Raw genomic sequence first — 17,940 nt, forward strand, 5'->3', positions numbered from 1 at the left:
TTCTGTTCTCCAATCCACTTCATGGCTTGGCAACGGCCCTAGGGACCGCACCAAAGTCTGTGTAGCCAGGGCCAGTTAATTCTGCTCCCCAGCACCACATTTGCACCTGATAAACTAGGTGCTAATGTGTGGCGCCAGTGAGGTGTCGTTAGTGTAGGAAAGAGCAGGCATTGCTTACAAACTATAAGGTTTTGTATTTAAAAAGTTTGTATGAAAAGAATATTTTAAAAGGATATTCCACTAAACGACCAGAAGATGGCAGACTGTGCACGTAGTAAGCATACAGTCTAAATGCAAGGACTGTGTAAAACATGTTTTGTTCTCAAATTGTCAGATCCTCATTTCTACATCACAGAGGGCCCAATTCTGAGCTCATGATAAAAACAGTGTGGAAATACCACATTCTCCCCTCCAGTTTACAGCACCACCATTCTGAAGTGGGCGGAAGTATTGGAGGGGAGATGTTGTGCTTTCCAGCAACAAAAGTTTCTAAAATCTATCGGTGTGAGGAAACATGGGGCCCGAGTCAGAGGTGCGTGCAAACGTAGGAAAGTGTTTTTCCATCAAGGAGGAACACATTCCTTACATAAACCGTATTCTGATAAAGAAAGAATGTGCTGCAGGGACATAAAAGCCTTGGCTTTTGCAGGAGCCCGATGAACGGCTTGACAACCGCCCTAGCAACCATCCGGAATGCAAGGAGGGGATTATCCTCCCAGCAGCACTGGTCTAGCATGTCAAAAAAGGAGTCAAAATATGGTACCTGTGACATGCCATTAAACTCTACTGCACACTTTTCCCCTTTATAAAACTACAATGTCTTAGAGTGCAGCACCACTTTTCTAGTTTAATGAACGTTTAAGACAATCTTCTTAAATTAGAAAAGTTTCAGTCTTTTAAGAAATGCTCGCAATGCCAGTGGAGCACATGTTTCCGCCACGAGAGATGTTAGCATCCTTTGCTGCTGGAAAGCACGACATCTCCCCTACAATACTTCCACCCACTTCAGAATGGCGGTGGTGCTGGAAACTGGGAGGGAGAATGTGGTACTTCCAGACTCTTTTTATCATGAGCTCAGAATTGGGCACAATTCTGCCCTTCGTGTTATTAATCCAAGAGTGTTCTTATGATGCGGGCTGTTCTATTTCCACCGATGCTGAATGTCCGAGGGCCCAACCGCTTTAGGATTTTTGATCACTGATGGCAACCACAAAGCACAAACCTTGGCGAGGCATGAGGCCTCAGGCATTATCTTCAATTCGCCACTTCTTCTGGAGCTCGTTGCAATTTATTTTCCACATGAAAACCTGTGCAAAATAATGGCAGCGCAGCTGATCTCGGTGAAACAAGCAAATTGGCAAAGCTGCACATTTGCCTGACACTTTGCACAGCTGCTTGGTGTTGTGAGGCCTTTGCAACAGCAACGATTGCAGTGGCATCAGAAGGTGTATCACTGAGCGGCACAGAGGTGCTAGGTTTAGGGAAGGAAAGAGGCTACATGGGAAACACAGGTGCCTCTTGAGGCCTCTAGAATAAAAATGGTTCTGATGGCACAGCACTAGTGTTGCACTCTTAATAAAGGGGCAACACTAACACGTGTTAGGGGTCGTATTTAAGAGACCTGTCTTCTTGAACAGCCTCTACAGTCCCAATTCATTACATTCACACAAAGGCCACAAGATGGCAGCAGGGACGGCCTGAAGAACAGGGCCCAAGTTATTAGAACTTGACTAGCCAGGTGAGTGGCCCCTTCACGTAAAAGAGGAACTAGGCCCAGAGTACACTGAGGGCCTGATTCTGAGGTGCCTGCAAAAATAGGGAAACGTTGATGCTTAAAGAAACGAGGCGTTTCTACACTGCAGCACAGTCTATTGAACATCAAAAGAGGTAAAGTGGCCTCTAATCCGCCACTTTTGTCACCAGTTGAGCGCCTTCATTTACAGCTTGGCAGCGGTGTCATGGCCCTGGATTCTGTAGCTTGGAGCACCCTTTCTGCACCAAGCTAACGAGACATTAGTCAACGGCACCCTTGTTGTTAATGATGAAAATAGGCCGCATTCCTTACAACGTTTATATTTTCCGTTAAAAAATGAATATTACACTAGAAGACCACAAGATGGCAGACGGTGCACGCAGTAGGCAGATAGTGTACATTCTGGGAGTGTCTGAAATGCTTTTCAAAATGTCAGCGCCACGTTTTCTGCATTACAGAAAGTGCTGCTAAAATTCTTCCAGTCCACTGACACTCTGTGCACTGTAGAAATGTGTCTTTGCTTTTTGCATTTTGCCCATCGGTGCTCTGCGCATGGTAACCCCGCAGCGCTTCATCTGCACACATTTTACTTGATTTGTCTTGCCTGCTGCACGACAACTTGCCTCCACTCATCCCATCACCCTCAGAATGCAGGTGGGAGGATTGGGGGGTGGCGGATGTCGTAATATTACGTGGCATTTAGCCCGAGCTCCGAATCGGGCCCATATGGCCTTCTAGTGTAATGTCCTTTTAAGATCGCCTTCTCATACAAACTTTTTAATGCAAAACCTAATACTTTGGAAGGAATGCCGCCTCTTTTCTACCCTAGTGGAACTTCAAGAGTGCCACCCTTGGGTGAGCAGAATACGCATGGTCCAGCTGCTCTGCATATGGAGCGGTCACTAGGACCATTGCAAAGCTATAAAGTGAGGACGTGGATTGGAGAACAAAAGTGGTGATTAGATTGCAATCTGCCACTTTTGCATTTCAAATAAATATGGTGCAATGTAGAAAAGTGTCCTTCATTGAAGGAAGAACACTGTTCTATTTTTCCATGCGCCTCAGTATCGGGCCTTGAATTTCTTCGGTTTGTCACTGGATGTGCTCGAACTACCTTCAGCTCTGCTTCTGCACCGACACAATATTAATTCACTTGAGTCTCTAGGAATCAAATTTAGGGGGTGGGGGCACAGAAGGTGCGACAGGCAAAAGTAGGGGGGCCACCTATGAAAGTTCTATTAGTATGCTTTCCCAAACTGATGTAGGCCCCACACCTGAGATTCTTACCCCCACCACCCAGAATCCAGGCCCTATACCTGGCATCCTGCCTCCCCACCATCCGAGCCCAAGCCCCATACCTGACATCCTGCCTCCCCTCCACCACAGCCCAGGCCCCATACCTGACATCCTGCCTCCCCTCCACCACAGCCCAAGCCTCATACCTGACATCCTGCCTCCTCACCACCCACAGCCCAGGCCCCATACCTGGCATCCTGCCTCCCCTCCCCCAGAGACCAGGCCCCATACCTGACATCCTGCCTCCTCACCACCCACAGCCCAGGCCCCATACCTGACATCCTGCCACCCCTCCACCAGAACCCAGGCCCCATACCTGACATCCTGCCTCCCCTCCACCAGAACCCAAGCCCCATACCTGGCATCCTGCCTCCCCTCCCCCAGAGACCAGGCCCCATACCTGACATCCTGCCTCCCCTCCACCAGAACCCAAGCCCCATACCTGGCATCCTGCCTCCCCTCCACCAGAGCCCAAGCCCCATACCTGGCATCCTGCCTCCCCTCCCCCAGAGACCAGGCCCCATACCTGACATCCTGCCTCCTCACCACCCACAGCCCAGGCCCCATACCTGACATTCTGCCTCCCCTCCACCAGAACCCAGGCCCCATACCTGACATCCTGCCTCCCCTCCACCAGAACCCAAGCCCCATACCTGGCATCCTGCCTCCCCTCCCCCAGAGACCAGGCCCCATACCTGACATCCTGCCTCCCCTCCACCAGAACCCAAGCCCCATACCTGGCATCCTGCCTCCCCTCCAACAGAGCCCAAGCCCCATACCTGGCATCCTGCCTCCCCTCCCCCAGAGACCAGGCCCCATACCTGACATTCTGCCTCCCCTCCACCACAGCCCAAGCCCCATACCTGACATCCTGCCTCCTCACCACCCACAGCCCAGGCCCCATACCTGACATCCTGCCTCCCCTCCACCAGAGACCAGGCCCCATACCTGACATCCTGCCTCCCCACCACCAGAGACCAGGCCCCATACCTGACATCCTGCCTCCCCACCACCACAGCCCAAGCCCCATACCTGACATCCTGCCTCCTCACCACCCACAGCCCAAGCTCCATACCTGACATCCTGCCTCCTCACCACCCACAGCCCAAGCTCCACACCTGACATCCTGCCTCCTCACCACCCACAGCCCAGGCCCCATACCTGACATCCTGCCTCCCCTCCACCAGAGACCAGGCCCCATACCTGACATCCTGCCTCCCCACCACCAGAGACCAGGCCCCATACCTGACATCCTGCCTCCCCACCACCAGAGACCAGGCCCCATACCTGACATCCTGCCTCCCCACCACCACAGCCCAAGCCCCATACCTGACATCCTGCCTCCTCACCACCCACAGCCCAAGCTCCATACCTGACATCCTGCCTCCTCACCACCCACAGCCCAGGCCCCATACCTGACATCCTGCCTCCCCTCCACCACAGCCCAAGCCCCATACCTGACATCCTGCCTCCCCTCCACCAGAACCCAAGCCCCGTACCTGGAATACTGCCTCCTCAACCGCCAGAGGCCAGAACGCAAGTCCCAAACCTGTCGCCCTGTCTTGTTACCGCCAGAGGCCAGACACCGTACCTGTATCCTTCAACCCCCACCTTGCAGAGCCCAAGCCCCTGGCATCCTGCCTCCCCAGAGCACAGGACCCATACCTGGCATCCATTCACCTTCACCACCCAGAGCCCAGGTCCCATACCTGGCATCCTGCCTCCCCACCACCAGACCCCAAGCCCCATACCTGGCATCATGCCTCCCCACCACCTGAACCCAAGCCCTATACCAGGCATCCTGCCTGCCCACCACCAGAGCCTGTACCTAGCATCCCACCCCACAAAAACAGAGCCCATTCCCCATATCTAACACCCTGCCTCCTCAACAGCCAAAGGCCAGAACGCAAGCCCCATACCCGGCACCCTGCCTTCCCACCACCACAACCCAAGCCCCATACCTGGCATCTTGCCACCCCACCACCATAGTCTAGGCCCATACCTGGGATTCTGCCTCCCCTCCACCAGAACACAAGCCCAATACCAGGCACACTGCCTCCCCACCACCAGAACCCAATCCCTATACCAGGCATCTTGCCTCCCCACCACCAGACCCCAAGTCCCATACCTGCATCCTGCCTCTCAACCACCAGAGCCTGTACCCTATCCCAGGCATTCTGCCTCCCCACCACCAGACCCCAAGTCCCATACCTGACATGCTGCCTCCCCACCATCAGACCCCAAGTCCCATACCTGACATCCTGCCTCCCCACCACCAGACCCCAAGTCCCATACCTGGCATCCTTTCCCAAACACCTAGAACCCAAGCCCCATACAAAGCATCTTGCCTCCCCACCACCAGAACCCAAGCCTTATACCAGGCATCCTGCCTGCCCACCACCAGAGCCTGTACCCTATACCTAGCAACCCACCCCACAAAAACAGAGCCCATGCCCCATATCTAACACCCTGCCTCCTCAACAGCCAAAGGCCAGAACGCAGGCCCCATACCCGGCACCCTGCCTTCCCACCACCAGAACCCAAGCCCCATACCTGGCATCCTGCCACCCCACCACCATAGTCTAGGCCCATACATGGCATCCTGCCTCCCCATCAGCATAGCCCAGGCCCCAAATCTGCCATTCTGCTGCCCCACCACCAGAACTCAAGCCCCATAGCCGGTGCCCTGCCCCCCACCCCACCAGAACACAAGCCCCATACCTGGAATACTCCCTCCTCAACAGCCAGAGGCCAGAACACAAACCCCAAACCTAGCATCCTTTCTCCCACAACACCAGAGCCTAAGCCCCATAATAATGGTTTCCATTGATATAAGCAAATAAATGACTAACTGTGATTTTTCCAAAGTGAAGAAGGTTGCTCCCAGATCTTATCAGGTGGTCTGTTGAGCAATGTATGGTAACAGTAACTACCTGAACGTCTTTCTACACCCCCCCCACCTAGTAAGCGACCCCTTATCTTCACATAAAGCAACTCACTGAATCAATGCTGATTACACAATAGAATGCATAGCACCCAGAAGAAATTCCCTAAATAGAAAACTAGCCCACCACAGATACACCAATAGAGCTCCCCACACTCCTTTACCACCACAAGGACAGACAACATAATCACAAACAATTTAAGTTACCAACCTGGAGTGCACATTAACCACTGCTCCAGACAACTCTCAAGATGTACAAAACTTGCACACCACAGAGAACCCTACCTTTTCAGATCATGCACACATCAACATTGCAACATTGCAAACTTCCCCTGCTTCTGCATTAGTCTCCTACCCCACCTCTTGAAGATCCTGGAAACCCAAGAAACTGTGAAAAAAGGTGGACTATGTACCATCCAAAGACAATAGCATAGCATAACAGGGCGTAGCAAAATGTTACACTCATTCTCCTGCGGGGCCATACTATGGACAGGCCGTGCCATTTTGGTGACTGGCAGCAATAGAGGAGGAAATAATAGTTGGCTTTGCTGAGGTCAGTCTACTATTCATGAAGAGATTACATTATTTGCCCAGGATCACACACTTTGGTGAAACAGTAAAACTGGGATTTTAACCCAATCTACAGTTTAAGGCTTTGAACACATAACTTTCAAGCTCAACTTACTACAAATAAGTACAATTTGCATTTTAAAGCCTTCAATATTACTGCCCGATAGAGCAGAGTGCTCAAGTTTCCAATGGCAATGCGTAACAAGGCGACCCAGTTCTGTCTATACTTGTAATTGTGGGACGGGTAGTATTTCTAAATTTCCCAGAATCCAGAGGGGGAAAACGGGACTGGATGGACTTCTTATGCCTGGCTACTGGAGGCTTGAGAGTTCTGAAATTTTACTTGCAAAATACACATATCTCAAATTAAACTAACCTTACAATATGTAAATCCTTAGTGAAACATGTGAAGGCAAGTCCTGTCAGTGAATGAGATTGTCACGTTTAGTTTGCTTAGCAGATCCCTCCCAAGCAAGTTGACAGGAGAGCTCTCAGAGTATATGAGGGGGGCCCTTACAACCTTCCCTCCCACCTTTACATCTAAGTCTTTTGTGTATGGAACAATCAAAACAGCCCCAGAGAATCCCTGCATGTCCAGAGTTTTGCCTGATGATGTCAAGCCACCTTCACTGATGCACGACTTCTGAGTCCACCATAAAGATGAATTGTTTGTTCCCTATCTCTGCCCCCACCAACGGTTCCTCTTCTGGATTTAGGTTAATTGACTGGACTGGACACGCAAGTGCTCTCTGTGGGCTGTCCTATTCAGGATATGTGTCTGTACCAGGTAACGAGAACAGGTTTCCCCCTACCAGTGTAGTGCCTTGGAACGGGGCCACTGTGCCATTAGGTACGCTGCCGAAGGCGTTCCTGTTCTCCGTTTGCTGCATGTTCGGGCAGGTTTGATAATGTTTAACTGCCTGCTGTGGGAGTTGCGGTTGGAAGTGGCCGAAAATCTGCGGGGGTAGCTCTATGTAAGCCTGATGGATCTCATAGGGTATAGAGGTCATTCTGGGAGGTGGCCTCTGGGGATTCCCTTGGGGTGGAGGGCCATCATTTTGGTGATTGTCGTATCCCACAATCTGCCTACTCCGACATTCTCTGGAGAAATGCCCCCACCTCCTGCATTTCTAGCACTGCCCTGTTCCCACTCCTCTTTGCCCCATATCCCCAACTCCAGCCTTTTGACCCTCGAAACCCTCCTTACCCTTGTTGCTATCCTCCTTGCCACTGTGGACCTGAGAATTGCAGATTGCCGCCCACTCTCCTTGTCCTCCCTCAGCCCACACTGCTGTTATTCTTGCATTTTCTGCATGAGGGGCGTACCCTCCCTCCTCTGCCTGTGCCAGTGCTGGCCCTGTCCCCACCACAGCTACTTTGACAAACTTATTGTGGACCAGTTTCGTTTCCTCAGCCTGTTGCCTCTGAATCTTTTTTTTCTCGTGCTCTTTTAATCTTCTACAATGGTGAACTATGATGCTTTGAATTTCGGGCCACACTTTTGCTTCTATTCCTGCTATTTTGTCGAGTGCCTCCTGCACTTCCTTGGGTAGGCCCTGTTTCACTGTAAAGCAGAAAAAAGGGGTTGATTGATCTCCGGCGTTGTCCATTTCTGCCCTCCACATCTCTTGGACACTGAGAATAAACTGAGCAGCGTCTTTGTCATCCCCCATAGAACACTGCATGAAAAACTGTAAATCTGGAGTGTCTGGAAATGCCCGCCACAGCGCATCCCATACCCTAGCCCTAACCTTGTTGAATGAAGCTCCATCATGGGCGTCATTTCTCACTGTCCCTCCTGGGTATCCTGCTTTCACCCAGACATTTTCAGCTTGGTCCCCTAATGTGGCTACTAACAAGCTTTTAATGTTATCTATTGGTAATAGCACCCCTTCTGTGTTCGTTTCAAAAGCATATATCCATTTCCCTGCCCCCGCTGTGAGTGGTGGGAGTGCCTTAAGAAGGTTATTCTTGTCCATCTGTGCCCATGGTACATAGTGAGGCCTCCCTGCTCCCTTGCGTATCAGTGGCATTTGCATTTTGATCTTGCTTTTTTCGTTTTTAGTCACACTTCCCTTTTTTCTTGCTAATGCTATCGTGCCAAACCTCTCCCTCAATCTTCCGTCCCACAAATGTTATATTCTCGGTGTGCGCTTGCTCTGCATCTCCTTCCTCATCATCCTCAGCCTCGTCAAATTCACTCCAATCTTCCTCTTCTCCTCTCCTTGACCCTACATTTTCATGGGCGCATTGTCTATTCTAAATTAGAAGTCTACCGACTTCCACTCATCCCCCACTGGTTGCACCGGTTCACCCATGGGTGGTACGGGTGTATCTGTCTTTGTTACATATCATGCGCCCTTACTCTGGCTAACTCTGTCCGTGTCAATGCCAGTGCTATATCTAGCTCTCTTGTGCTCACCCTGGTGTGGGCAGCAACCTCCGAAGGTGAGATATAAGGTGGAGGCAGGGCCATGCCTGGTGTTGGGACTATCGTGCCTGCTGATACATATGTTGGATTAGTGTACCCTTCCCATTGGGTGAGTTGCTAGCGGATATATCCCTTTTTCCCTCCACATTCTTCCCATTTTCTCCTTAGCCTGTCTCTTTACTACTGTTGTGTGTCGTCCCTTGCCCCTTTGGATCATCTGTGTCCACAAACATTTTCCAGAGGTTCAATACTTCCCTTCTATTCTGCAATGGTCTCCCCTTATATTTTGCTGTTAGGAAGGTAGACATATGTTCCAACACGCTTCTGTCAAAGGATCCCTGATCTGGCCAGAAGTGGGGCATTCCCCCTCCTCCAGTCTCAGTCATCCACTGGTTGTGATACTTAATCATTTCACAATACAAGGGCACGGCCTTGCATATGTGTTCTAAGGGCGTTTGTACCCCCATAGTCGTGTCTCCTGTGTGTATGGCAGTGGGGCTACGCCTATGCTCCTGCACTTCAGTTGTTATACAATAACCCATTCAAGGAATATGTAGTTCAATTTTGTCAACAATGCAACTTAATGTCATCCAGAAAAACCCCAATACAAAATTGTCTGTTCAATTCCTCCACCCCTCCACTCTCATTTAGAGCTCTGTAAAAACACCCACACCTCACGCTCTCCACACACACACACACACACACACACACCACGTACACACCCCTCCTGGGCTGCCTTCGTACACCATAAAATACACTAACAAAACAAACTAAAATAACAAAATACAACAACAAATTCTTTCCTCGAGCTCTTCAATTATGCGTAGCTCCTATATTTATCCCTGTTCTTCCACATTGTTTATGCAATGCATGTGGCACCACCTTCCCCCTCACAGGGGGAGGTTCCCTGTCTTCCGCTTTCCTTTTCCTTAGTATCCTTAATAAATTAATTTTAAAAAGAAAAAATCAACACACTGCACAAATATGCCACACTCTCAATTTAAATTACAGCATTTTCACACTGTTCAGACTGCTCCATACATCTGACCCTACTTTGTTATCCCTTGCAGGCTATACTAACGTGCGTGTGCTCATCCAAACTCCTCCGTTCATGGGGTTCAAACACCGGCCTGCACCTCTCCTTGGCCGCGCACCCCGCTCCAAAAAGTAGGCAGGATTCTACAAAGACAGCTCCTACAGGGCCACTCAGGGGGACGCGTTTTGGGGCTGGTCGCTGTAAGTGGGGGCAGCCCTTCCATAGAGAGGCTGCCTGGATACCTCCAGAGGTACGGGGGACACTGGGATCAGGTCGGGGTCACCAAATGAAGGCAAGTCCCTGTGAACGCTCACACCAGAAAGAAAACAACCCTCTAGGGAAAAAGGCCAAGAGATTGCTTGTAAGGATAACAAGGTTTAATTGTGCAGAATACAAAGGTATCAGCAAAGAACTCTGCTGCTCTAGAATGTTCTGCCAAAGGTTAGTACAAACAGAAGCTTAAAAGGCAGTACATCGCCATCACTATACAGTAGAAACGAGTGTTGCTGGTTGGTGAGACCCTATACATGGGCCTGTTCCATAGGGGATGCCAGGCTACGATTCGTTCTCTTTTCCACAATCTGTTCCCACTTGGGCCAGCTGGGCTCATCTCTCCATGGAGTGAAGGTCAGGTTCCTCGTAAGTTACAGTTTCAAGACTGCTATGATACACTAAGACTACTGCTATATCATTGTGGCATGCATGTGGGAGGCTCGGGGACTGGTGCCAGGGGGAAGGGAGGAAGAAATACAGTCACACTGACCCACACATTCTATGCTTTGTTGATATTGCACCCCTCGCCCCAAGGCTTCCACCCTTGTTTTGATATATAATTTATTCCTCCCAGTACCTCGTGTTACAAAGGATGTATTTATGCGGAGAGGTAAAACGGCGTACATGCTCCGATCTTTTATGGACTTTGGTTTTATGGCGGGTCTTGATGTCACTCGATGTCGTGGAATGCAGGGGTTTTGGATTGGGCAAGTGGTGTGGACCATTGCTCTGGGTAGGCTGGGTGGGGGTTGGAGGTCTGCTGATAGTTTGGCTGTGATGAATGGGTGCTGCAAAAAGCCTGGCATTGTCTCATCGCCTTGCAGGGTCCATTCCTCCCAGTGATACTAAGTAATTACAACAGTGAAGGGACAAGGGGAAGCTTCCGTGAGAACTGGCCGTGCAGGCTCATCCCTTCTTAGTATCTAGGGGCCTATTCGGCTTCTTCCAACGAGCTAAAGGGCTAAGTGTCTACCATGACTACAAGATGGCATCTCTTACCATGTGTGCACTGAGTTTATGCATCTATTCTTCCTGCTTACATTATATTTGTGCTGAGTTTCTTAGCATGGTTCCTTTCACCCTAGCACATTACACCACTATTTATGGGATTCACCTCATTCTAAAGCGCCCAGGGGGGTGGGATAGGCTCATTTCCAGCCCAACACATGTTAAGCCAAAAGGATATTGTGGTTGTTTTATTTTTCACATCCTGAAAGGAAAAATGTAAGTCGCAGAATGCAAGATAATACAAGCCTGAAAAGAAGCCTTCCTTTCACACAACTGTACTTTTCTCACTTTAAGAATCTCTAAAAAAAGGTTTGTAATAAAGTCACTAGGATAAAGAATACATTTGTCACAAACCACCAGCTTGTTGTGCAGCTTTTTAAGAACTTTTAAATGTCCTTATAAAGCAATCCAATGTTTCCATGTTAAAGTAGTAGACTTAATTACTAACTTTGAAACTGTAAGCTTTCCTGTGAAACTTTAAATATCTAACTGTAATAGCCGCACTGACACTTTCTGTGTTGTATAACGTCTTTAATCTGTTACATGTGGAGTTGGAAGCCTTCTGCACATGCTAATCCTGCAGAACTCCTTTTACGCAGCAGACTTTCAGAGGTTTTACGTGGTTGCTGTCATGACACATCCCCGCCACACCTCCCACCACCCTCCGAATGGCTGTGGAAGGATTTGGTGGGGTTCCTGTCGACTTTCTTCATCCCATTTGCCGAAGCTCAGAATTTGCCCAGAGTCAGGACTTTAAGAAAGCAGGTTCAAGCACTGAATCTGGTGCCAACACCATGCTCTGACCTTATTGTGTCCTTTCTCCTCAAGTGCACTCACGTGTCGAGCACAATCTTTACTCATGCCATGAGGTGGCGGGTGGGAGGTGAGATGGCTAGCTGTCACTATGCAGGACGCAGGGAGTGTCTTCAGCTGAGAGGACAGCACAGCATAACCAGGCCCTCAGAAGGGACATTGCTTTTGCTCCAGCCACAGGTGTTGCCAGGTTTGTAAAAGACCTGGGGCTATGCTAATGTCGGGACTGGCAGGACTCGGGGCAGGCTACCCTTGTGGTTGTAGCCCTCGAGCTTCTATCCGTGGCTACAACCAAAATACCCGGGGCTATAGCCCTCAACCTCCTCTGACAACGCATCTGGCCCCAGCACTGAGTGGAAGGGCAGTGTGAGTCTGACATCAGTTTTATTGCTCTTTCACTCCTAGGAGTTTGTAACAAGCATGCTGTCCTCCAAGAAGGGCTATTTCTGGCTCGGGCTGCGAAAGCAAGGAGAAACATGGAGATGGATGACCGGAGCGGAGCTGGATAGATCCTCGTAAGTCCAAATCGACTTCCTGTGGTAAATAATGCACTGAACATGAGCATGTTACACTGTGTGGGATGGACCCCCTTCTAAGCCTTGGGATTTGACCTTGGACATAGAAACAAGACTTTCATTTACTCATTAGCTTGGCCCTTGATCTGCAGTGCATGATGGGACAAGCCTGTGACCACTGGCAGGAGAGGCGGCAGGAACAGAAAGCATGTGTGAAGTTGGGAAAGCACAAGTGTCACACATTTCACGCATTATCAGCGAAGAGGTGGAAGTTAAATCAAAAGGAGGAAGTGAGTTTGCACAGGGAGGATATGTACAGTGTGAATCAGTGGGCCTAGGACTAATCCTTGTGGGACACCCACAGGAAGGGTTGCCGGGTGTCAGAAAGGAGGTGCTGGAGTCCCATGAGAGGTAGAAGGAGTGATCAAAGGGATAGCACACCCAGTCAAGCACAGTGTCCTTGACACCAAGGAGGGAAAGAGTTGACCGTGTGGCGAGGTCTAGAAGGATGAGAGGTGAGAGTGGTCGACAGTGGTAATAGAATTAGCAACCAGGATGAGAGGAGTCTCAGTGGAGTGCTGGGACTGGAATTCAGATTGGAGGGGGACGGCCAGTGAGCGTACCTCAATATAGTTGACTATGCAGTTGAAGACAACACTCGAGCATTTTTGAGTGGTTGGGAAGGAGTGAGAGCGTTCTGGGTCAGCAGTTAGTTTCTTTAGGACAGGCAAGACTGGGCTGCTTTATAACAGAGTGAGAAGATACCACTTGCAAGAGATAGTTTGAATACGGTGAAGAAGTGAGTGAAGTGGAGGTGTGGTGCAATGTGGTCAACTGCAGTGCGCAATAGTTTACCAGAGCGGTGGATGAATAAAGGGTTGAGGGGGACAGGCAGACCAGAATTGAGATACAGAGGAGAATGTGGGGTAGATGGGAGGTGGGGGAAATTAGTAAGGGAGTGGTAAAGATGGAAGAGTGGAGAAGGTCCCTGGTATTTTGATGTTTTTAATGGGGAAGTAGGAGTCAAAGACACGCAGAGAGAGAGAGGAGGACATGGAGTGATTCTTTTGAGCGGGGAGGCATGGCTGGGTGCATGTGTAAAGTTTAAGAGGATGTGAATAAAAGGAGGAACCCGATTAGTGTAGTAGGAGGATATGGCTGTGTTTAGAGTTGTGGCCACCTTCAGTATATAGTCCTTGTAGACAGTGAGAAGAGTGGAGGATTGGTCTTTGTGTTGACATCAGCAGCTGAACGGATGGGGGGATCCATTGTTGAGGACGTAGGCTGGAGGAGGGGTGAAGGGGATAATTGAAAGGGTAAGACAGTGCAGAGTTGAATTTGGTGAAGTTGAGTTTAATTGAGTGAGCAAAACGAGGGAGAGAGATCTAAGAGTGAGGTGTGGACTTGGGTGAGGTAGGGGACAATGGCGTCGGGCTTGAATTTATATTTGGTGAAATATGGAGATGGGGGAGTGGCAGAGGAATACAGATGGTGAATTGAATGAGTGTGTGGACAGAAGGGGATGGGAGACACAGAGGGGGAGCAGGGGGAGTGTAGGGCAGAGGGGGGTAGGCAGAGAGGACTTGGAAGAGAGAGAGGGGGAAAGAACCATAAGGAGAAGAGAAGCACTGGAAAGAGCAGGGCAGGTAGGCGATGGCGAGGTTGTAGGGGGGACCACAGGGTCCTACGAGACGAAGCAGTGCCATTTCAAAAACGATAGTGTCCTATGTAAAAATCAAAGTGCAACTTAAAACCTCACAGGGTTCTAGGCAACCAGAGTGATTTACAAGGTGCCGTTGGCACTTGCAGAGGTGTAAATTCATACCAGGGATCGCACAGAATTAGGAAATGAACTTGTGTAGTTGTTCTGCACTGATAGCGGGTTTAGTAGGACATGCCAGGCCCTAACAGGCCCAAACAGAACCTGCTATTGTTTGTTCAGCCCTTTTCAGTGTGCACCAGGGGCTAGGGTGCCTCTGGACAGGGCCCTCCTGGATGGCACTTGGGCTGGAGAGGCCAATGAGGGAACTGCCCAAGTACAAAATTGGCATTCAGATGGGATAAAGGCCAGGCTCAGTGGTGGACCAAATGCATGGCTCTTCAGCTGAACTCCAACTCCACCAGGGTAGTGAGCAGGGTTTTTTAGTGCTGACTGTTGGCTTCTGGCGTTCAATGTTGTCCTGATAGGTTTTCAATTTGGGAGTGCGGTGGTGGGGCAGTCTGGGGTGCGGTGGTGGGGCAGTCTGGGGTGCGGTGGTGGAGCAGTCTGGGGTGTAACCTCTTGCCCCTGAAGATGGGCCACCACTGAACATCATTGCATCTGTTCCAAAAATGTTTTCTTTTTTTCTCTGTGTTCTGCAGATTCCCAATCAAGGAGGACAACGGGAGCCATGACTGCATTTCGGGAAAAGACACATTCTCTTCTGAGAGCTGCTTCAACCCCAACAAATACATTTGTGAGAAGAATACCATTAAGTTCCCACAAATCATAGCTGCGCATACAAGACCGCAAAGACAGATTAAGGCGCAGGCCCAAAAAAGACTGCAATCCTCTTGGCGCTCATCTCATGGTCAACTTGAAACTAACAGAAGGACCTGATTTATGTCCACTCAATAGACAATCGCCTGATGAAGGCCTCTGAGGTCATGAGTAGCCATTGGGTGAAATGGCTCAGCCATGCATAGACTCCTCATCCATGTTTAAATTCCCAAGCATTGCAAACCTTATTCATTACGTCACTAAACTATCCAATCTAGGGCACTAATATGTGACAATCTATTTTCCTAATTATGCACACTAGTGGTTACTCAGGGTTTATCCCCTTTCCCCTCCTGTGCCCTATTCTCCCCTCATGTGATCCACCCCTCCCAATAATGGCTTTCTGCATTCTTTTGCTATAGCCTTAACCAACAGGACCTATTGCTTCTTTGCTGTTATCTGATGTTTAACAGTTTTCCTTCTCAGCCTGACACTTTTGATGTACCTGCCCTTGCCTGTGTTGTCCTCCTGAACTTACCAAGCAGCCTTATCTACCAGGACAAATCAGCCCTCCTTTGCTAATCGCAATATACTCTTCCTTCTGACAATTCCAGGCTAAGGATTTCTCTTCCTCTGACCATTCATGCTCGTGTAAACACAGCCATGCTTCTGACCATACAAACCTAAACTGACGTCTCTTCATGACCATTCAAGTCTAAGGCAAGGGTCAGGAGGAAAGGCCTTTCCTCCTGACCCTCAAGCATAAACAGGCCTCTCCACCTGACCCTTCAAGCCGACACAGGTCTCTCCTCTGGACAAATCAAGCCTAAATAGGCTTCTCCTCTATATCCTTCAAGCCGTTCCCTTCCTGATGCTTTAAGCCTAAAATGGCCACTCCTCCTCACATTTCAAGCCTAAGCAGACACCTCTGCCTAACCCTGCACAACTAATTAGGCCTCTCCTGCTGACTAAACAGGTGTGTCCTCCTGACCCTTCAAACCTATACAGGCCGCTCCTCCTGACCCTTCAAGCCTAAAAATGCCTCTCCACCTGACCCCTAACAGATCTCGCCTCCTGACCATTCAAGCCTAGATAGGCCTCTCCTCCAGGCCCTGCAAACCTACATTGGCCTAGCCACCTGTCCATTCAAGCTGAAATAGGCCTCTCTTTCTGATCCCTCTGGCTTAAACATGCCTTTTCAGACCCTCCAAGCCTAACAGCACACTCCTCATGTCCCTTCAAGCCTAAACACTCCTCTCCTCCTGACCCATCAGCCCTAACAAGACCTCTCCTCTTGACAATTTAAGGCTTAACGGGTCTCTCCTACTCATCTTTCAAGTGTAAACAGGCCTCTCCAGCTCTACCTGAAATTCTTCTTCTTCAGAGACATCCATGAATTCAAGGCCAACCTTGCCATGATCCAGACCTAAATGTTCAGTGCGACCCTCAAACTGAACCCCACCAAGATGGATTTACTTTTCCCAACCAAAAACACAGACCGCCCCCACATCGAGACCTGGCTGTCTACCTTGAACCTTGAGGGCTTCATTCTGCAGCTAATACCTTACTCCAGGTCTGTAGGATTTCCCATTGACACCACTCCTTTAAAACAAACTGTAGTGGAAAAATGAAACAAGACTATTCCAGTGGATTGGTGAACAATGTATTAGTAAAAAGCAATGCAGCAGGACAACAAACCAATGACAGTACGAGACTTTGATGTAAGTGAGACCCCCTTTCGCTCCAAGCACTGTTCTCTTATACTCAAAGGAACACATGTATTTCGAAGGGAGGCGAAGTCCAAACAGGGCAGGGTATCATAGAGTAACGATGTTGCAAGCAGGGAACAAAGCTTTACCATTCAAGTCTTAGACACCAGCTGCATTCTCACACGTTGAGACAGTGTTATCAGGAAGTACAGCATAAAATGATACATTTAGCTGGGCTGAATAGCTGCCTCAGAAGATTCATGCACAATTTGAGGCAGGCGTGCTTACAGTATGATGACTTCTGTCTACTAAAGTCGCTTTTCCTAAGAAAGCGGGAGCCTAAAACACGCTTACATATGCCAAAAGGGAAACATGTCAGAAGCGAGCAATGTGGAGGCGAGCATAGCTACACCCTAGGTGAGGAGCCTTCACTGTAAGGGCATGTGCAGTAAAGCCTAAAGCTCGCCTCACACAGGCAAGAAGCACTCGTTTAAACATGGCAGTTTGAAGTACCTACTCAATGTTATACTGCATCAATGTGACAGGGTATTTCATAAAATTTTCAATTCCAGATGTTATTCTCACAAAACGTAGTGGAGCAATCGCAGACATCAAGGCACCAGGTACCCACCTGTGGAAAATCAAGCTCCTTCTTCCAACACCAGCTTCGGATCCACTGTAGAGGCCCTGGTTCTTTCGTACCTGGATCTTATCTGGAAGGGGCAAATGCCCAGTTCACTTGCCACTCGCGACCACCGCAGCTCCTATGAGAGGCTGCCTGCATGCTGCTGCGCCCTCATTCAAGGTGTCTTCAAATATGACCACATAATGTCCAGACTGAAACATCACTAGCTGCCCCTACAAGCACACATCAGCTTCAGTGCAAACTACATTCATGCCCCCTCCCATCTGGCAGAGAAAGTCAGCACCTGTGGTGCTCGTGCATCACCAGAAGTCCAGACCTGGGTAGAGTAGAGCAGCAGAAACAGAAAAAAGAAAGAACCAGGAAGTAAGCACTCAGTCTACAGCCCAGAGGGTGGAACCTCACGCACATCCACCTCTGTCTCTCCAGCACACTCCTGCAACTGAGAAAGGAAATCAAGACCCTCCTCT

The 17,940-nt window shown here is 49.5% G+C and overlaps 1 protein-coding gene across 1 annotated transcript in view; it reads left to right on the forward strand.

The window, feature by feature from the left end:
• The window catches only part of LOC138580146 (killer cell lectin-like receptor subfamily B member 1B allele A), a 33,886-nt gene extending 16,511 nt beyond the window's left edge, over nucleotides 1–17,375 (forward strand). The window contains exons 2-3 of the mRNA XM_069650467.1: nucleotides 12,530–12,639; nucleotides 15,001–17,375. Coding sequence (XP_069506568.1) covers nucleotides 12,530–12,639; nucleotides 15,001–15,238 — 348 coding nt within the window. The 3' untranslated portion in view covers nucleotides 15,239–17,375. The remainder of the gene's footprint in view (nucleotides 1–12,529; nucleotides 12,640–15,000) is intronic.
• The last annotated feature ends 565 nt before the right edge of the window (nucleotides 17,376–17,940 follow it).

Source organism: Ambystoma mexicanum, chromosome 3p (assembly GCF_040938575.1).
Source record: "Ambystoma mexicanum isolate Mex_15411 chromosome 3p, UKY_AmexF1_1, whole genome shotgun sequence".
Taxonomy (NCBI): domain Eukaryota; kingdom Metazoa; phylum Chordata; class Amphibia; order Caudata; family Ambystomatidae; genus Ambystoma; species Ambystoma mexicanum.